The sequence below is a fragment of the Pinus tabuliformis genome, chromosome 9 (assembly GCF_031772625.1).
Source record: "Pinus tabuliformis cultivar Carrire ecotype Pingquan chromosome 9, CPIR1, whole genome shotgun sequence".
Taxonomy (NCBI): Eukaryota; Viridiplantae; Streptophyta; class Pinopsida; order Pinales; family Pinaceae; genus Pinus; species Pinus tabuliformis.
Genome location: NC_142307.1, coordinates 1,147,021,107 through 1,147,043,845, shown reverse-complemented (window position 1 = coordinate 1,147,043,845; position 22,739 = coordinate 1,147,021,107). Strand labels below are relative to the sequence as shown.

General features: G+C 34.5%; 1 protein-coding gene and 1 long non-coding RNA gene across 2 annotated transcripts in view; one reads left to right on the top strand and one right to left on the bottom strand.

Annotated features, from left to right (window-relative positions):
* LOC149152687 (uncharacterized) overlaps nucleotides 1-22,739 on the bottom strand; it is a 100,394-nt gene that overhangs the window by 25,444 nt on the left and 52,211 nt on the right. The window lies entirely within an intron of this gene.
* On the top strand, nucleotides 365-1,760 carry LOC149152688 (glyoxylase I 4-like). The gene is made up of 3 exons (XM_089440146.1): nucleotides 365-537; nucleotides 663-768; nucleotides 1,128-1,760. Exons 1-3 carry the CDS (start codon nucleotides 365-367, stop codon nucleotides 1,455-1,457), a joined length of 609 nt encoding a protein of 202 aa, XP_089296272.1. The 3' UTR covers nucleotides 1,458-1,760.

Here is a 22,739-nt window from a genome sequence, read left to right as displayed (position 1 = left end):
TTTGAACACCAAAATTAATTCGCCGTCAACAAAAGTAATATAATCGTAAATAAATCTAAAGGAATGAGCTGTTGCTGGACCCGGACGTTTCAGTTTGAAATGAGTTGATGAGATTTCACGTTCCATCACACTCGGACAGCGACCTGTACACGCTGTCATCGCACATTATTCACGTGAATATGGAGAGATAGTTCCGCGTCCGTACCATGTCACTTAATGGCATGATGAACTCAATTTTCATCCGTTTATATGTTGCCCCTTTCAGCTTCTCACAACACATTCATTCTTTGCCTCCTCTCATCTCTGCGTTTTCTTGTTGCCCAGTCCCACCTTTCTTCAGATATCACATTCATTGTTTGCGAGAATGGTGAACAACGGAGGAGTATCAAGATCAAGATCAGGACCCCTCTCTCTGAGGTCGTTGAATCATATTTCCCTCGTTTGTAGATCCATAGAAGAATCCATTAGATTTTACGGAGACATCCTGGGTTTCATTCCCGTTAAAAGACCTGGATCGTTTGGATTTGATGGAGCCTGGTAACTACATTCATTTCTCTTTGCTATTTACATTCACATTTTAGGTATTTGTTCCAAAATGAAAAAAATACCTAAATCAGAGCAAGATGTTTGTTGTTTATAATTTTTGGTTTATACTTTCGCAGGCTCTTTAATTACGGAATAGGCATCCATTTGCTGCAGTCTCCGAACCCGGTGGAAGTACCCAAGAAAACTGAAATCAATCCAAGAGACAATCACATCTCATTTCAGGTATATTATTCACCTATATTATCCTGCAAGATGCACTTGCAGAGATTCATAACTGTATGTATAATTGGTAAGCTTAAATGCGGATCTGACATGAGCATAGAAATCTAATTTCCTCACTTGCAAATTTTTTATGAGTAAATATTATTTAAATATTTTATATATTCAAATAAGCAAAATTTCAACTTTATAATTGACTGATTGACTTGGTTTGGGCTGTAAAATAACTAACTTTATAATTGACTGATTGACTTGGTTTGGGCTGTAAAATAACTACATGTATAATTGGTAAATACCAGCGGATTTTCCTAGTGATTTCTGTAGATGACTATACTGAGTTTCACATGTGTTTGGAATTGCAGTGCGATGATGTGCAGGAGGTAGAGAGAAAGTTGCAAGAAATGAACACCAAGTATGTGAAACGAATCGTGGAGGAAGGAGGGATTTATGTGGATCAGCTCTTTCTCCATGACCCTGATTGCTATATGATAGAGATCTGCAACTGTGAGAATCTTCCAGTGGAGCCCATCGTGGGGTCTGCATCGTCCTGCAATCTGGAATTGCCTTCTAAACCGCGGAATCCATCCACTTGCTTCCAAAATAAAGAGATATGTACGCAAGTTCAGTCAACACTGATGGAGCAGATGATTCTTGTGAGTGCAAGCCCAAGACAAAAGGAGCTTGCTGTGTAAATTCCCAGCCTCACAGTCGACAATATTTTTCCAAATTTCTATTAATTAAAGATTAGTTCGGATATTATTTTTAGAACAAAGATCAATAATCACACCGTGATGTTGTTGTTTCACATGTCTTCTGAGACTTGAGCCCAACAAAATAATTGCTAGCCGTGTATATCTCCTATTTTTATGAATATTCCTAAACGAGCAATAGCCTCATGCAGCTTTGTTTTCTTTTTGTTCGTACGATTTTTGTCCCCTCTGACGTCATGGACGTGCTAACCCAAAACCTAAATAAAATTCTGCCTTATGCCACTCTAAATGTCAGTAGACAATTTACAATGTGGTAAGAGACATAAAAAAAAAAAGATTGGCAAAATCATAAAATTGATAAACTTTGAAAATAATTTAAAACGCGGGAGATTTCTTCTCATGTGTTACTCATTGTCACGATGTTCGAGTTACTCTTTGTTACCAAGTTCGAAATAGAATTTGTCAAATTGAATTTGGATTGGGATTCGATTTCATACTGAAAAAATTCAGGTATCCAAAATTCAATATCGAAAAATTTAGGAATATCTATCTTATCACTATTGAAAAAATGTTTTGTTTTGTTTTGTTTTTTTTTTTTTAAATAATATTTAATATTGTTTTTAATTATATTATGGATATTGTAAATAAAATTAGATATTGAGATAAGTAGAAAAAACTCATGTGGATTGGAAATTAATGATATGGAATGGAAGAATGAACTCCCTTGATAGAAACCAGAAACGAATGGCATTCCAAAATACCTACAAACCATATTATCCATTTTCCCAACAAAATTTTCAAAAACAAGACATTGGCTTTTGTTGGAGAGGCCATGGGGGCTTCACTTAACAAACTTCTAACATAGCATGCGAGTTCATGGCATACTAAACAATACCCTTTATTTGACTACATATTAGAAAATACCTCTAAAATCACATTATTTAACCTCTGCCAATAAAAACCCAATACATATTCCCCATTTAAAAAACACCTACTTTAACTAGATATTGTAGGTATCCATTTTTTCATTCACGTTTTTTATACCTTTTTATATTTTTTTCATTAACTTTGAGCTCAATTTTTTATATTGTCTCCCCCAGTGAATCCCCTGGAAGAGGCAGAGGAGGAAAAATATAATTCACACAAAACAATATGAGTTGCTGCAACTCAATTGATGCTAACTTCAACATGGAAACTTGATAAGAAGTCTGAAGAATTCCAATGTTGTGATCTATATTTTAATTCATTCAAAGAAGGTTACATTTATACTTGAAAACAATAACTGAAAACAGTGGTAGCTAGAAATACCTAATTTATAACTAAATCCCTAACTATACAGAAATCTCGAAGGATTACAACATTTCCCCCCTTAATCTGAAGGGACATCTCACATACCAAGTAAAGATCTAAATTTTTTGAACCTTTCACATCCCAATGCTTTAGTAAAGATATCTATAATTTGTTCTGATGTTGGACAATGTCTCAGATGAATTGTTTTGGCCTCTACATGATGTCGAATCAAATGATACTTGGTGTTGATATGTTTGGTTCTATCATGAAACTTTGGATTCTTGGCCAATTTAATTGCAGAAGAGTTGTCAACAAATAAAGGAGTTGAAGCTTTTTGTTTCTCCTGCAAATATTCAAGTATTTTCCAAAGCCAAATGATTTCCTTAGTGGCTTGAGCTGCTGCAACATATTCAGCCTCAGTGGTAGAATCAGCAGGAACAGATTTCTTGCATGATCTCCAATTGATGGCTGTTGATCCAAGATTCATCAAATAGCCAGAAGTAGAGTCTCCATTCTCTTTATCTCCATCAAAATCGGAATCTGAATAACCAACAAGATGAAAGTCTAAAACTTTGGTATATTTGACGCCGTAAGTTTGAGTTCCATTTAAATATTTCAATACTCTTTTTGCTGCTACCCAATGCCCCTCACAAGGATGATGCATAAATCTGGAAAGTATTCCTACAACAAATGTTATATCAGGATGAGTAATAGATAAATAAATCAAACTTCCAACAAGTTGTCTATCTGAGGCACAAACTTTTCTATCTGATTAAGTTGTCTATCAACAGTGAGGGAATCTTTATCAGATTCAAGAAAAATTACATCTCTTGACAAAATAAATTTCTTGTTCTCTTCATCATATAATCGATATGCCTTAGAAGTCATAAAAGACCCTAAAAAAATACATTTTTTGCTTCGTTCACTCAACTTATTCCTCTGTTGTTTAGGAATCAAAGCATAACATTGAGAATCGAAAACACTGAAATGTTTAATAGATGGAAGATGATTATACCACATTTCATATGGATTTTTGTTATTAATGACAGAGGATGAGCACCGATTTATAATATATGTTGCGCAGAGCACTGCTTCTCCCTAAAACATCAATTTTACATTCTTAAAAAACATCATTGACCTTACCATATTAAGCAATGTTCTGCTCATTCGTTCTGCAACACCATTTTTCTGTGGATTATACGGTATTTTGGTCTGGTGTTTGATGCCATTCTCTTGCAAATATTTTTCAAAGATATGTGAAGTATATTCTCCTCTATTATCAATTCTTATAGTACCAATATTTATTTGAGCTTCATTTGTAATCAAGAGATGAAATTTTTTAAACACATCGAAAACTTGTGATTTTTCCTTAAGCAAATAAACCCAACACATCCTCAAATAATCATCAATAAAAGTCAGTATGTATTTATTTCCATTCGCAGTTGGTATAGGCATAGGTCCACACAAATTATTGTGTATGAGACTTGATTTTCTTGTAGCTTGAGAAGTAGAATTATGAAAAGATTGTTTGTGATGCTTGCCCAATATACAAGCATTACATGAGGTCAATTTTCTGGGAACTGTTGGAAGTCCTTTAATCCCTTGTTGTCTCATAATTCTAATACTTTCATAATTTATATAACCAAAGCGTGCATGCTACAATAAAGAAAATGACAAAGTATCATTTTGCTGAACCAAATAATTTGTGCTCAATGTAACAGAGGACACACCTCTCAATTTCAATAATTTATCTTCTTCTACACCGGTCATTATAGTTTTATTGTCAGTTGCTCTTCGAATTTCCACTTTACCATCAAATATGTGGATGGAATGTCCCTGTTGTGTTATTTGTACAAGAGATAATAAATTTCTTTGGAACCGAGGAATGTAAAGAACATCATTCAAAGTATAATCAGAAAGTCCGGGAATTTTTAACTGAATAGAACCAATCCCCGATGGTTTGATTTGAGACTTATCAGCAAAATAAACTACTCCACCAATATTATCATTGAATTGTTCAATCAAATATCTTCTAAAGGTCATATGACAAGTGGCACCTGTGTGTAAAATCCAACTGTCATGCCATGAAGAAAAAGAGGTACTAAATATATCTTCCATATGAAAATTACAATGAGCAAAAACATAATGTGTATTCTCAGAAGATTGTCCTTTTTCTGGAATTAGATGATCTTTCTCTTCAAGAATTTGTTCTCTTCTTTCATTAATTTTCTCCCAAGGAATTCTACAATTTGCAGCTGTACGTCCAATTTTACCACATCTAAAGCATTTTACAGATGTTTTATCGAGAAAATTTCTTTGTTTATCATTCTGATGTCTATCTCCCTAAATATTTCTGCCCCCCCTGCCTCTATAATTATTGCTACCTCGACCTCTATTACCCTTAGTATTTCTTGCATATTCTTCTTGAGGTTTTTGATCTTTATGAGCAAGACATAGGGTTTCAGTACTAGAATTATGTGATGTTTATTTCTTTCCAAAAGCTTTATCTCTTTCTGCAATTTTCCCTACTAATTTATCAAAATCTAAATCTTTTAACTTCCCAATAGCTTGGAGAGATTCCAAGTAGTGTGAATAACTAGGGTAAAGAGATTTTATAAAGGTAGTGAGTTGTACATCAACTTTAACTCCAGTAGATTCAATTTCATGATTGATGGCTTTAATTTCAGAAGCAAGTTTTAGAGGATCATTATCTTTCATTTCCAAATTAAATAACTTCAACAATAACTGAATTATCTCCAATTCAGAATGTGAATCATAAAGCTCTTTTAGTTTTGTTACGACATCATATGCTATTTTATTCTAAGAAATGTATCTGCTCACCTCTTCTGAGACTGAAGTGGAAATTAAGGCATATGCTTTTTTATCCTTACTTCGTTAGATTGCTAATTGTTTCTCCTCGTCAGTCTAATTTGGTGAATTCCCTTCTTTTCATTCACAGATTCCATCCCACAAATCATTAAAAATAAGTGTATTTTTAACCTTCCTCAACCATTCCTGGTAATTTTCCTTTCCAGACAGAACAATCCCAATTAAAGATACCAAGGAGTTCATCCTTTTTTCAGATAATGACAGAATTATTAAAAAGACTGCTATGATTACAGGAACAAAATTCTTTTAAAAACATTATGTTTCAATCATTACAACATAAATTTCCTTTCAAAAAAAAAAAATTCTGTATTAACTTACAGAAGAAAAGTAATAACAACCCAATGGTTGTATATTAAAAACATCTAGAGCAGAGTCTCCACCAAGCACACCTCTACCAACGCTGCTGACTCCATCAATGTTGCTGCGTACTCTACCAGGTCATGCCTCTACCAACGCTACTGACAGTTAAGTATTCAGGTTAGCAAGCACATCTTCTTCGCCGGTTTACAACAATGGAGGATCTAGGCGTTCTGGTTCAACGGAGTTCGATCCAAGCTCTGATACCACTGATAAGAAGTCTGGAGAATTCCATTGATTCAAACGCTATGATCTATATCTTAATTCATTCAATGAAGGTTACATTTATACTTGAAAACAATAACTGAAAAAAGTTATAACTAGAAATACCTAATTTATAACTAAATCCCTAACTATACAAAAATTCTGAAGGATTACAACAAAACTCTCACCAAATTTAACTTTTTCAAATATAGAATGAACTTGAACTTCTAATATTTGATTTGACTTAATTCAACTCGACTTAACTCGTCACTTCATGCATCACATACCATAGCACTAATTATAATTTCCAACATTCCTATTTAGTTATGACCGCTCAACATAACTCAAACATGATTCAACATTACTCAACTATGTTTGCTAGGCTTACAAGAGAAATTGACTCAATCATCAATTAAACATGCCTGTATAAGGCTCAGTTAGATTTACAATGACTTAAAAACTTTTACAATTTTTTTATTTTATTTTATTTTTTTTCTTCCAAATTCCATATTCTTGAAATTGCCTCATTATCTGTTGTGCTTTCTTGTTGTAAGTTCCATATTTCTTCACTTGTTGCTACTGTAATTTTTTTTTTACTTCTCTTTTATTTGTTCTTAAAAACAATCTAATCATGTCTTCTACACCTTCTTCTTCAAATATTTGTTCAACCATGGAATGCTACCAAAACATTGCATCTTCAAAGTGTCTTCTTTGCTCTACTTCTTTCGCTTCATATTCCTGACTTTCTTTCTACCATATTTCTTGATGAAAAAATCTTATCTCTTCTTGAATGGATTGCTAAAAATTGTTTCAATGATTTATTATTTGTCTTCAGAAACTTCCATATCTTTCTCTTCACTTTAATCATCAGGTATTCTTGTTTTTTCAATGCTTTATTATTTGTCTTCAGAAACTTCCATATCTTTCTCTTCACTTTAATCATCAGGTATTGTTGTTTCTTTCCTGTACTCTGCACACTCAAGATCAATGCTAGAAACATATTTATTCTGCTATGCATTAAGAGATTCCTTATTTTCCTCTTCCTTCTCTTCCTTATCTTCCACTCCTTTACAAACATTTATTGCTACAAACAAGTTATCTTCCACATTGATTTCAAACACAAGTGGGCTTCTCTCACTAAATAACAACATATTAATGTGTTCTTTTTGTTGCATCATGTTAACTACTCATCACTAGTTAATTTGTCTTCATCAAAGTTAACATCAACATAATTTTCATCCATTATGTTGTGGAATTTTCGAACATCCATGTGCTCATTAACAAATTCAACCTCACCAAATTCATTAATTGCGGTTGGATTCACCAATTCACATATCATTTTGCAACCATCATCCATATGTGTTTCATCGCAGTTGGACTCACCATCATCGGCATTATCCATGTTACAATGGAGTCCTTGAGCATTTATATGCTCTTGCTATGCTTTACAGAGGTTGTTGTTTCTCTCTCTGCAACCCTTTTTGTATCTTCTTCATATTTATGTATATATGTGTGCATCATGGGTTTCACTTTTATGGTCTTCATGACCATCATCCAATTTTGGGTGAAATTCTCTAAACTTTGTTTTTTTCGTGGAGTTTTGCTCATCTACTCTCAGATCTGTGGGTGAATCAACAAATTGTGGCACATCTCGTTGCTGCATGTCACTCACCCTTACACCAAATTATTCTTCCAGAGTCTTACATGCTTCCTTGGAAGTTGTGGCTTTTGCTACCTTGCACAAAAACTTCCCATCCAATTTCTGTTTTATTAAATCCAATGCTAAAACATCACTTACTTCATCATATAGGTTATTAGACCAGTGTTCAATTAAGTCTTTAGCTCAAAGAAAAATTAGCATTTTGATAATCCAAAAATTAAAATATGGACAAGTAAACATAGGAGGTGGTAGCAAATCCAGACTACACCAATCACCTCTGGTTTCTTTTCTGTCATCTACTAGACTTCTCAGTTCCTAGGCTATGGCTTGAACCTCTCCAAACATGACACAATCTCCTTTGATTTCTTTGATGTCCTCTACTAGACGTCTCAGTTCGTTGGTGGCGTCTTGAACCTCTCTAAACATGACACAATCTCTGCATCTTCTTTTCGGTTCATTTTCTTGATGTGTTTGAATCACCCTTTGGGATCCATTATCGTTATATTTCTTCTTTCTTATGGTTGCTTTCCTTATTGCATGAGTCTTGTCTCCATATAGCCCCCCAAAAAAATGATATTTAATATACACCGCTATAAAATACAATCTTCACCCAAAATAGTAAAAAAAATTATAAACCAACTCACTTTTTCAAGACCTAAACTCTCTTCCCACTTAAAACTCCTTTTTTTTTTAAATTCTAAAAAATTATCAACAATAACTTTATTAAAAAAACATTTTCTAATATATTAAAACAACTTCAAAACTCCCATATCTCCATAAACATTGTTTTCCAATATCTCATAGCCATATCTTAACTTTTCAACCTTGAATAAACATCCATTTTTTAATATATTAAAACAACTTCAAAACTCCCATATCTCCATAAACATTGTTTTTTAATATCTCATAGCCATACCTTAACCTTTCAACCTTGAATAAACATCCGTTTCCAAAAAAATTACAACCTTTTAAAGCTTGCTCACGTAGACTTTAAACAAAATAACCTTCGAAACCCTTTTTTTTAACCTTTGACTAGCTAGATGTGCGCTTTTCCTTATGCAATACCATAAATAAATAAATAAATAAAACTTTTCAAAAAACGATCAAGCGGATTTAAAAAAAATCCCTGGTAGCACTCTTAAAAAAATAAAAATAAATAAATAAAAAACTTTTCAAAAAACGACCAAGCGGATTTAAAAACAATCCCGGGTAGCACTCTTCAAAAAATAATGTCACGCTTGTGCTTTCACTTTCCAAATTAATTGGAAGTTTTCAACCAGAATCACGGTGCTGGCTCACTCAGGGCGGCTTTTACTTCTCGTCTTTGGTTGGCGGCATCTAGGGCTATGGCCTCTTTAGCTATTACAGTCTACCATTCTCCAAATTATTTTTTTGAACTTCTCCCAGAGGGGCCTAACGCATTAGCTATGGTGGTTCCACCCTCCAAGTGGCTACCCGCGGCTTTGTTACTACTTTTTTTTATGACGAGTATTTATACCTTTTAACAAACAACTCAATTATGCTAATTTCAACATACAAATACTCACTAAATTTAATTTTTCCAAATATAAAATAAACTCTAACTTCTAATATTAAATTCAACTTAACTCAAGTCAACTGAACCACATACATCACATATCAAGAGTAATTATAATTTCTAACAAACTCTAGCAAATATTATTATAAATTTTATTATAATAATAATGTTTATTAATTGGATGGCACTCCTACTTACTAATGCTTAAAAAAAATAAAAATAAAAATTGCTATTCTAATTCATAAAATAATATCCACAAAATTCTGCACGATATGACCATGAATGATTTTTTTACCTTTAATCAGCAAGGTAATTGTGTATCAATTTTTAATTAAAATACTCATGTCCCCTCTTTATTTCACTTAATTCACTTCACTTTAAGGATGGATTTTTTGCGTTCTTACATTCGATTTTTCAACTTATTTAATTAAAATACTCCTTCGGTCAACCATATCTTTAAACGCGTAATTAAAAAAAATAGTCAAACGCCAGAAACGCTACAATGACAGTGTGTTACCGTCGTTATCTGCATTTTCCATTTACTTCTAATGAATTAAACATATGTGTTTCACCATCTCCCGTTTCAATTTTTAACATGAGTGAGTTGTTTTTAATGTAATTTTTTGGATTTTATGGTATTGGAATTTAGCCGAAAAATATGAGGTGAAATCTTGATTTTTGTTATTTAAATTAATTTTTTCACATTGAAATTTTTTTAGCTTATTTAAATTATGCAAAGGTTACCCACCAAATTTATAATTTCAATAAATTTTTAACAAATTTGAGAGAAATTAAACCCAAAAAAACTCACTTAAAAACTTCCAAAAAAATTTCAATAAAACAATTCAGTTTTCGAAATCACACCTGCCATGAATTGAACATGATGCTACCGAATCGAATTTCAACTTATTATCCACGGAATCGAACCGTACCACTGAATTTTGAATAATTTCAACCCGATTCAGACAAATTTGATAACTATGGTGTTACTACAATGTACCACGTGTATAATACAAAGGTACACCTATCTCTATTTTTAATCCTACAAAGGTAAGTAAGACCCTCTAAATACATGAAGGCAATACACATTAATAAACCATCAAATATGGAATAAGAAGAAACATATGAACATATTTCTTACTATAATAGCTATAAATTTATTTAAAGAGAAAATATTTATATAATTTAAATATTTTATAAAAAAAATGAGTTCTCCCTTTTCCGATATATTTAATTAATAAGATAATTTTAAGTATGAAATTTTTATGTTTAATATTAATTTATTATTTATCATAGAATGTTTCATTAACTTTATTTCAAAGTTCGTATAACATAATTTTCTATAAAATGTATATGATTTTTTTTAATATTAAAATAAATATTAAGTGGATAAATTTGAGAGTCGTTATATTCACAAAATTGAGATAAACAATTATTTTAGAGTATTTTTAAAAATTTAAATATTATACAAAAATATTTTTTTAGATAACTAGTCTAATTTGAAAATTCTTGTAAATAAATTTTCAACCAAAACAACATAAAACTCATAAGAATATCTCAAGGGAAGGTAAGATCAGAGAGAAGGTATTTATAAAGATGATGAACCTTTGATTTCAAATCAATAATTTATACCTTCAATAATTTCACTAAATATAAAACGAGTATTAAGTAACTCCACATACTATTTTTATATAAAATCAGATCAATTAAAGTTAGAGGTGAATGATATACGTAACATGAAGTTCACAAAGAATCATACCACGAAGCAATAATTGGTTTGAGGAAGATCATTAGTTTCAATATCGTCATCATTCCACTACAGTACAAAACTTGAAACGATAGCTTATCGTTATGCTAAAATAAAGTAACTATCTCTTATTACAGATTGGAGATTAATATTATAGTTTGGAGAGATATCTAAAGTCTTTTAAGTATTATTATTTGAAAAATGAGAGTAATAATTAAATTGGTATTATTGTTTAAGGGTGAATGTATGAAGACGGTTTTTATTTTTGAGTCAAATGTGTTTATGATTTTTTTTTTTAATCAAATTGAAGTTCTCGAAACTTATACAAGTATTGTAAATTTTGGTTCAAAATAAAAAGACAAATTGTGGAGAATTATATTCTTGTCGTAAGATTTATTTTCGTCAAATATAGTATAATATATCAATTTTTCATTAAATGAAATGAGTGTCCTTGCAAATTTTCACACGTAGATATTTGTGTTCAAGTACCATAACTTAGTCTAGAATGCACCATTATATATATATATATATATATATATATATATATATATATATATATATATATATATATAAAAGCATGGTCTACAAACAAAGAGCTAAGCTTTTCATATTTAATTTTGTTTTATGCAAAATTAAATCTTTTATTATTTTTTGATGTTGGCGATTTTAATTGCATTTTACAGACACGTGTTCACATAAGGTTATTTTTCAAGTATTTAAATAAATTGAAAAACCAAGAGTACCATTTTGAAAAAGACTAGTAAAGGAAGATAGTGGTATTTTTTTAAATTTTTCATCGTGTATATTTTATGATATTGATTTTTTATTCAACCTCCTTAAAATCGTTCAAAAAAAATCAAACATTATGTTTAAAATATCATATGAATTCGAAAATGTCAAACTCATATGTCATTAGATGATCAACTCCACCACTTAAGGACAATTTTTTCCCTAAGTCCGCTAAGGTACTGCTACCTACGTCATAAGAAAATAAATCAACAATTAAATAATTACACAGTAATACAGACATTTAATATTCCTAATCCACTACCCCTTTATCCCTCCTAAGTTCAATGTTCCTCTTTAATGAGCTTAATTACTTCGTAGCCTTAATGCATGCCAGCTCAGTCCCAACTATTGGTTGGTATCCACCCCTCAGTTAAGCACATGTGCAATCCACTTGGAGGTTTGGTTTTGACTGCGTTTGGTTTATGTATTAAATAAATTGTACCCTGGACCTCCGGGACTCTTCCATATGGTTGGCATACGTACTCCTATGGAATTCATCCAATATGAGTTGTTTCACCGATAACTGGTTAGGAGAATATATTCTACCTCTAAACATCAACATATTTTCATCTTTAATACTATACTCACCATATTTACTAGTATGCTCTAGATCTCTAACTTGTTGCCAGAGGTATTCATATTCTGGATCCTTCTGAATTGCTTCCTTGATTTGATCAAAAAAGTTAATTTCCACTTGACTAAATAAAATTCTGTAGACATGATGCAATTTCTTGCTCAATTCATCTGCTACCCGGTTCTCCTTGCCCTTCAGGTATTTGATTTCAAAGTCAAATTCACGTAAGAACGCAATCCTTCTAGCTTGGCATGCATTCAGGGTGGGTTGACTAAAGAAGTTTGTTAAGATGTTATGATCCGTCCTGAGCAAGAATCTCTTCCCCAGCAAGTAGTGACTCCATAGTTTTAAGGCATGCACAACAAAAGCTAACTCTAATTCATAAGTGGAGTACCTCAGCTCATGATCTTTTAACTTACGAGAGTGCAGTGGTAAGAAATTGCTTCAGCTTTTCAAAACTCTCTTGACAGTCCCTCGTCCATTTAAAACTTGTTCCATTTTTTTGCAAGGAGGTGAACGGATATGCTACCTTCGAGAATCCTTTTATAAATCGTCTGCAATATCCAACAAGACCCATAAAAGAGCGTATACCTACCACATTCATTGGGACAGGCCAATTCATGACAGTCTCGATCTTTTCTGGATCTACCACTATACTAGCAGAGGAAATAATATGCCCCAGGTACTAAATCTGGTCCTTGAAAAAGTCACATTTGTTGAACTTGGCGTAAAGTTGGTTTTCTCTTAGGGTCTCAATACTATTCACAAGTGTTCTTTATGTTCTTCTATACTTATGGAATACACCAAGATATAATCAATGAAAATGAGGAAAATTTTATCTAAAAAGGGGTGAAAAATCCTATTCATCATACTCATAAATGTGGTCGAAGCGTTAGTGAGTCCGAAGGGTAGGACTACAAACTCGTAATGACCATAACGCATCCGAAGCATTGTTTATATATATATATATATCCTCATTAGAGATCTAGTGATAGCCAGACTGTAAATCAATTTTTGTAAATACCACTACACCCTTCACTTGGTCAAATAGATCGCTAATTCAGGATAAAGGATACTTGTTTTTGACGGTTAATTTATTCAGTTGTCTATAATCTATGCATAACCACATAGTACCATCCTTTTTCCTCACAAACAAAACTGGGGCCACGCTTGGTCTAATGTAGCCCTTATCCAATAATTATTGAAGCTACATTTTTAAATATGTTAGCTCCAGAACACTCATTCTGTAAGGAGCCTTGGAAATGGGAGCTGCTCCAGGGATCAATTCAATAGTATAATCAAGGGTCCTTTTGGGTGGCAGCCTCGAAATGTCTTCTGGGAAGGAATCCTTAAATTCTTGAACAATCAACATGTTGTCCAAAATAGACAATCTACCTTTAGAGTTAGTGTATCCTACCTGGACTGATTAAATTTGGTAGCCTTTACACATACTTTTCCATAATTGATGAGTTGTAATGGGTCTTAATTTAACTTCTCTTTTAATACCCTGAATTTCTACTCTACTGTCGTAATCATATAAGAAGTTAATGGTCTTGCCCTAAAGGTCCACTAAGGTCTAATTTTGTTCTAAACAATTGTTGACAAGGTTAATCCTCTCTACGGACATAGATGATCCCTCTATCCCAATGATTGGGTCTAGCAACTGATGGGAATAAATTAGACATCTTCATAGGTTATAATATAGAAGTAGAAGGAAAGAGATGACCTACCTTGTTTTGATGCTATTCTAATTTCCTTTGTTGAGGGCCTTGAACCACTTGTGTCACAGACATGTTCCTACTTCTCTCAACGTTTATGTACCTGCACAAGCGATCAAGAGACAATAAAGAAAATCAATAGCAAATCCAATAACAACCTACTTCACCGATCAAGGAATGTCAAGCTAAATAATACATGAACTTATATATTTTGGGAAGATGAACCAACAATTGTATATTATTAAGAAATAAAGGGAAAATTACAACCAAAGCCTTGATGTTGAAAGGCTCTCCTTGAGTGGTAATCCAAGTCCAAGCCAAGAAATCTCCAAGCACTCCTTCTCCAAGTCTAATGAATAGCCTCTAGGCAGAAGATTAGCATAAGGTTGCAAATAGACATAGACCAACCATTTGGGAATGGGAGAGGAGGAATTTATAGGCTAGGAGAGGGATTTAGGACTTCTCCAAAGATAGGATTAGGTCCTCATCTCAAGGAAGTAGCTCATAGGGATAAGACCAAGAGGCCAATTTGGGAGAATTTGACCTCATCTACACTAAAAAACCTCCATCTCGCCGCTCTATAAGCTTCTATATCATGAAGCTTCTCATCCTCTTTGGGAAAATTACCTTTTTGGGGATCATCATAGGTATACAAGGGAACAGAGTGATGCCATTGCGGGTCAAGCATGATGCAACGAACGACCATCGTGGTTTTTAACCTCATAAGAGCAATGAATCTCAAGGCATTAGGGTTCTGGAGCTATTTCTTTAGGGGAAATCCCAAGGCATTTTCCAATCAATGTTCTAGGGAGGATATGGGCTGCATATTTGAATAAGTACACTGCATTATGATCATGTTTCAGGAACTTGAGGGTATGTCATAGGGAATTGTATGAGGTGTGACATATACCCCCTAAAGCATGAAGGTAGAACTAGGAGTGATGGCTGAGATGCTTTACGAGCTTTTGCAAGGTTGAGGAAATACACTGTCAGGAGACCTGCAAATCGAGGATGCATATACATATACATATTTGATATCAAAACATGAATCCATGGTATGGACATAGCCATTCCGATGATGAAGACTATATGAAAAGATCCATGGTATGGGTGCAACCATCCAGATAATGAGGATCATCATAAATATAAAGTCCCATAGTATGGTCACAACCATCCGTATAGTAGAAACATGTGTACAAGCATGAAGAATACATAACTCCATGCAACCTGACTTATAGATCAGACAAATCTCAGGGTCTTGCGCTCCATCCCAACCCGAACAAATTAGTAATTCTAACATGTGAATGAACGTGTCGCAGTCAAACATGGTAGAAGACCACCTGATTACTGGCCATTGATGTGGACCATTAATAGGCACGAGAGGAACCACCCATAATGGCAATGGTTCTCAAGGTACGATAGTACAATCTGTGAATGCGATAAAGAAGCTGAAGTCAAACACTTGTGGAATCACCCAAACGAAGGCTAATAGTTAAAAGCCTGTCGTTGGATGCGAAGCACTTGCCATTAAAGCATGTAATCTATAAGGTACTGAAAGGGAGTTTCTAAGTCATCTTCCTAGACAATGAGCTGAAGTCGATAGGAAGTGACCTGTCGAAGGAGAGTCATAATGAGTTCCCCATCATCGACATGAAATCAGGAATAAAATGGAATGAAAAAAGTAGGATCCAAGACTGTAACAAGGGTCAGACAATGTATAAGTAATAGATTGTCGATAGGACTTCTCTTGAACATATTGCCAAAACGACTCCTGAGTGTGGCAGCATTTGAATCAACATAGGACCAAGGGTCATAATGATAAAGTGGAATAATCAAATGAGAGGCAAAATGGATTTCCCAAACCCGGAAGGACAAGTGACTGAGTGAGGATATCCCAAACCCGACACGAGAGCATAAGAGTGTCATGTTCAAGAGCGACATGCTGCCTATACAAAGGATGTTTCATCTTCATTTCCCCCCGACTATTTCTAGCGAGTACCTGAACTATTTTTATCACAAGCTTGAAGGGGATAACATATGATTGTCATGTAAGTTCATTCTTCAAATGAATCCATCCTATTAAGTTTTGCGAGCCCTAGGAAGGATAAGATCGGTCTCGTCATGGTGACGAATCTTTCATCGTAAAGTTTTAACAAGTTTGACGTAAGAATAACTCGGTATCTTTTTCATATTTAGAGAATTTGAAAAAGAGACGAAAAAGAAAACTCCATCATGTCCCTTTTCGTAATTTGTCCCTCGAATTCAAAAAGGTAGAAAACAATATCCGAGGGAACCTCTGGACCATGTTGATAAAGGTGTACCTTATTTCGTAAATAGTCAATGTCAGCCTGAAAAAGGGGTAAACATATACTGAGGTGATGTCGATTCATTTACTTTAACGAGTTCAAAAAGACAAGTACTCGGAAATCTTTTCAGTTTTCAAGAGTCAGAAAAGATCTCAAAGATGACTCCAAGGGGGTTCCTTTTTCGCTTATTTAATTAGTCTGAAAAAGAGATAAAATAAAACTTGGAAGAATCAATCAATAATGATCATTGTTCAGTTGAAGGTACCTATAAATGTACAAAGAAACGCACCCATCACTGATATTGAGAAAAACATTAAAATATTACAAAAACATTGACAAAAATGACTTGCAAAACTTATAAATAGCGAAAAGTAATTTATTTTTTACCATTTTACCACAATAAGCTTTGAAAGTGCATTTGTGCTCTAATTCTCTCAATTTTCAAGTGGACGTTGTGGGAGATCCATAGTGCCATTTCACGAACCGTCTTCAACAGGTAAGAGGCCCATCCCTGCTCTTGCATTTTATCATCTTTTTATGCATTTTAAACGATAATGTTTATGCTATAAGGGAGGATTTTAAATTTTTAGGGTGTCAACGACCATCGCGGGTATGTTCATCGGACCTGTGATGGTCGCGCTCAAGCCCAAAGCCTCTCGTGATGCCATCACTCTATTTGTAAAAGCAGGTGCGATGGCGTCGAGGCAAATTTTTTGGAAAGAAAATCCTCTTTTAATGCAAAAAATGATGATTTTAATCTAGGAAAAAAGGATTAATTGATGTTAAATGATGTTTTGCAAGAGATCATAGTCTTGGAATGGAAGAAAAGAGGAAATGAGGCTGAAGACTTCCAAGAGTCTCAGGATCCTGAATGTTTAAATGCTCTGAGGAATTGTGGGTTGTTAAAGTTCTTTAGGACCACAGGGTTAAGGGCTCAATGAAATTTCTGCCCTATTTGATCAGTCTCTGGGATGTAGATCGAGAGATCTTCATCATAAAAGGCCAGGAACTAGAAATTGAGGAGATGGATATCTACTTCATCATGGGATTTTTGCGACGAGGGGAAGTGATCCAACTCTTTGGATCTCACCAAGGAGGTCAAAGTACAAGGAATCTAGTCCAGAGGCATTGTCCCAGTGCCGAAATGACCAATGGAGGGAAGGTGAAGATAGCGACAATCACTAACAACCTCACCTTGAGAACGATCTTGTTCACTATGGTGCGTGTATCTAGCACACAAGCCTTGCATGAGGCTTCAAAATCATAATTCTAGTATGTTATTATATGTTTGACCCCAAAAATATTCAATTGGTGTGGAGGCATTTTGTCAAATATGAAACAAAAACTAACCAAGGGGAAGCATGGACACCTGAAGCAATTTGGGTTTGGTTCAATATTGGAGACCTTCTTTTTAGAGTGAGTGCCCTTATTCTGGTATCAGTGGGCCGAGGTACTAGATCCTGCCTCCTGAGATTCAAGACTCGTGCGATGGAGTCAACTCATGCCTCGAGGAGGAACAGGTCAGCATATGCATTACCCACCACAATGTTTTGCTTGGCTAGAATGCCAACTACTCGTGGTAGACAACTACGCTTATGTTGGCATGGAGTTTAGGTGTGATCCAGATCTACCTCTAGCACTACCACCAGGAGAAAAGTGGATCGATGCAAGTAAAAACTTGTTTTTTTAGATTTTTTCAAGTTTTATTATTTTTTCTAAAAGTGCAAACTGAGACTCAACTTGTGATAAATGTGCAGATGTGGGACCAGAGAGACCACCAAGCATGTCGCCCATAGCACGACAAGTTGCACATCAGATAGTGGGCACAAATTATGAAGAAGGGGCAGACCCCTTAGCTGAGATGGAGCACAACCTGGAGGCGATAACTCGAGGAATCCCAGAGTATGCAACTATTGATGATGTTCCATTGCATTGGTAATGACACACAGTGGGAATCTCTACAATACTGTGTCAGCTGTTAGACCGATTGTTTAGAGCGGTCTCATGCTATCATGAGCACTATGCAGGCTGATAGTCTATCTAGCTCCTTTACACATTTTGTAGGCTTTGAAGTCGAAGTGTCCCAGAACACTTTATTTTTTATATCTTGATGTAAACACTCTGATAGACACATATATATATATATATATATATATATATATATATATATATATATATATATATATATATATATATATATATGTTTTATTTCCTACTTATGTGTCCATAATATGATCATTTTTATAAATGACATAAATTCTTATCAAGAAAAAAAATTGCTAATGCATCTGTTAATGTATTTAAATTACGTGGAATATGTTGATATGTGATGAAACCAAAATTTCTTTCCAACAATCTAACACATAGATACATACACAATATTTGTGGATTTCTCACTGAGTAATGATTGTTTAATTGTAACACAACGAGCTGTGAATCCAAGTTGACAACTAAATCCCTAATGCCAAGAGCAACTGCTTCTGACAAGAGTTCAATAACTGTAGTATATTCAACAATATTATTGGTTGTTCAACCAAGGTAGATACCTTGTAAGTTAATCAACTCGCCATTAGGTTCATAGAGTACCCATGACGAAGAAGACAGGTTCCTGTGCTAGGACAAGCACCATCAGCAAAACGAATGTAATGGCTTGACGATGTCTGCAAGCCGAGTGAAACATAGGGTAAGCTAAAAAAACACAAGTCTACAAAGCAAAAAAACACACCAAAAATGAAAAAACGCACACCAATGAGTTAACACACTAATTTAAAAAAGTCATTACACGATTTGCACGCGTAAAAAATTCAGATGGAGCCCATTTTTGCACTCGGGTAATCAATCAACAGAGAATAAAACCGAAGCCTCACCATTGACATGATTTGTAAGCATCGACTTGGCCAAATAATAGAGTAAAACTCATAGAAGGCTATGCCCACATGCCCCCTAGGCGAGTGAGGGTTACGAGTCATAAGATGAAAACCCCATTGCGGTAATGGGAAAATGGTAGAGACTTGGTGAAAAAATATCATGAAAGGAGGCATGAAAAACTTGATTTCATGACGAGGAAAAGGTGCCCCCATTTGAAAGATTTTGACAATTTCAGGGTGAACTGGAATGCCAATGGGTAGGGTTGCAGTGATGTTCCCCATATTACCCTCCAACAAGACTTCATACACCAGGACAGGTGTTTGAAGTGGAGGCGTGGGATAACGAGAAACATATGCTTCAAGACAGGAAGGCATCTCATCGAGGCTGGGAAGAGATGAAGAACGATGATGTAGACTGTTCCATGGAGTTTCATCCAGAGACATAACCTCAACAATACTCTCGTCGGTGGGGAATGTATCGTTAAGAGGATCTGAAGAATCCCAAGAACTAAGCCAAGGAGATGGCACATAAGTGTCCAGGTTCATACTGAAAACATTATGACTTTCTGAAGCGACCATCGAAGCCAAGACAATTTCTTGATAATTTTTCTCCAATGGACTTAAAGGCATAGCATCACCAAATGAATCAATTTGATCCGGGGTAGGGATAATCCAAGGATTCGTAGATACCAAGACCGTATTGATTGAATTAACATGCGGAGGTGGGAGAGTAAAAGTACCCATTAAAGCAGAATCTTTGAAGAGACCTTCCCCCACACTCTCGTAAGGAATCTCAGTATTTCCCATTGTCATTCAATGAACCTTTTGCAATTTGTTGTGACATACCTCGAAGTGCCCAAAACTTTACCATAATACAGTATACTTATTCAAATACTCCTTCCTAGAATATTGATTGGAAAATGCCTTGACCTTTCCCCTGAAGAAATATCTCCAAAACCCTAATTTTGAGACTCATCTCCCTTATGAGGTTAAAAACCACGATGGTCACTCATTGCATCACGCCTGATCCATGATGGAATTTCTCTGTTCCCTTGTATACCCACGATGATCCCCAAAAAGGAAATTTTCCCAAAGAGTATGAGAAGCTTGGTGATCTAGAAGCTTCCAGAGTGGCGAGCTGGAGGTTGTTTGGCGTAGATGAGGTCGAATTCTCCCAACGTGGCCTCTTTTTCTTATCCCTATGAGATACCTCCTTGAGATGAGGGCCTAATCCTATCTTTGGAGAAGTCCTAACTCCCTCTCCCAGCATATAAAGTCCTCCTCTGCCATTCCCAAATGGTTGGTCTATGTATATTTTCACCCTTATGCTAAGCTTGTGCCTAAAGGCTATTCGTTAGACTTGGAGAAAGAGTGCTTGGAGATTTCTTGGCTTGGACTTTGGTTACCACTCAAGGAGAGCCTTTCGACATCAAGGATTTGGTTTTAAGCTTCCCTTTATTTCGTAATAATATACAACTGTTGCTTCATCTTCTCAAAATATATATGTTCATGTATTATTTAGCTTGAAATTCCTTGATCATTTAAGTAGGTTGTTATTGGATTTGCTATTGGTTTTGGCATGCTTTTTTGTCTCTTGATCACTTGTGTAGGTACATAAATGTTGAGAGAAGAAGGAACAAGTTTGTGACACAAGCGGTTTGAGGCCCTCAACAAAGGAAATTGGAATAGCATCTGAATGAGGTAGGTCATCTCTTTTGTTTTACTTTTCAATTATAATCTAGGAAGATGTCTAGTTGATTGTCACTTTAGTTGCTAGACCCACTCATTGGGTTATAGGGATTGTCTTTGTGCGCAGAGAGGATTAACCTTGTCAACAAAATGGCAAGTCCACTAGGGAGCCTATGATCCTTTCCTTCCTTTTCTTCACCTTGTCTTTTGACAAGTTTGATCAAACATTCATTCTTAAACTTCATTTCTTGTTTGTAGTCGGTCCCACTTTCTGGTATATGCTTGAAGGTTGTTGATTTGAGTTGTTCTTGAAGATTTTGTGTTTTTTATTTTCTTTTCTCGACCATCACATTTTTAACCCTAACAGTGGCAATGATATCGCAGGTTTTTTGATTATAATAGTGATGATGGATGCTTTTCTCTTAATAGGTGCGATGATTGTAGAAGTTAGAGAAATTTAGGGTTTGTATTCTTGTTATCAATTCTTTTTGCCTTCTCCCAGTGATTTACCAGTGTGATCTTAGTTGACTCTTTTATTGTCTGATTTCAATCGCCTTTTAACTTGGTTTGAGTGTGATTGAAGTTTGATTAGCCTTTTAGGGTTTCTAGGTCTTCTAGGTCAACCTTCGTCCACTCGTTGGTCTTCTCATCAAAGATCAATTACCTGTGTTAAAGAGTCTTTGTGTGTTCAGACATCCTTTACAAATCACTTTTGGTTCTTGGGTCTTAAGTTTTTTTCCTTGGTATCATATTGAGTAGATGTTGTGGAAGTCACTTAAGTTCTATTTGAAAAATAATATATTACAAATTGATTGTCTCATTTGAATTGAAAGGAAGTGTTTTCTTAAAGTTTTGTGTTTCGAAAAAGTGAAAGTGAAGTGTTTATCTTTTCATAGTTTTTGAAGCATTTTTGTATTGCATTCAAATCATTAATTTGAAAGAGATTTTCATATTTGTTGGCTTGCTAGCATTCTCTTTTACTTTTGCACTAGATTACATTGATTTCATTTAAGTGAAAAAGAGAAAAATCGCCATTATATCTTAAGGTAGTTTTGCTTTAAGGTTTGTTTTGGCATTGCAATTTTTTATCATATGAAAGATTAGATTTCATATTTTTCATTTAGCGTTTGAAGATTTTCATGGATGCACTTTTTCATTTGGTTTGATGCATGATTTGAGTGATCTCCTTCCCTACATAAATATCTTTCATCGAATTGAAGGAGTTCATTTCATCATCTAGTTGCATTTTAGGAGCAAGTAACATCGTTAAGGCCTTAAAATCGAAACATAATTCCAAGGTCAACTTTAAAATCTATCAATTAAATTAAGGAGAAATTGAAATATTAACGTTCATACTTAGTGGTCTAGCCTAGAGACATGTTCTGGCTTTTTGCATGTTATCATTCACTTTTGCATTAGACATCGCTAGCACGGACTTGTGTTCCCTGTACTGTCGAGTATATAATGGGAGACCCTCATAGGTTGAAAACCTTTATCCATAGGAAACCGAGTCTGTCGCCCTATAAATGTGATACACCAAACACAAAATTTAGGGATATTTCTTGCACGTACGTCAAGTCCTTGGTCAATTTATTTGTTGAGGTGTGTACTGCAGTTCACGGTTACTTGGTACTCCT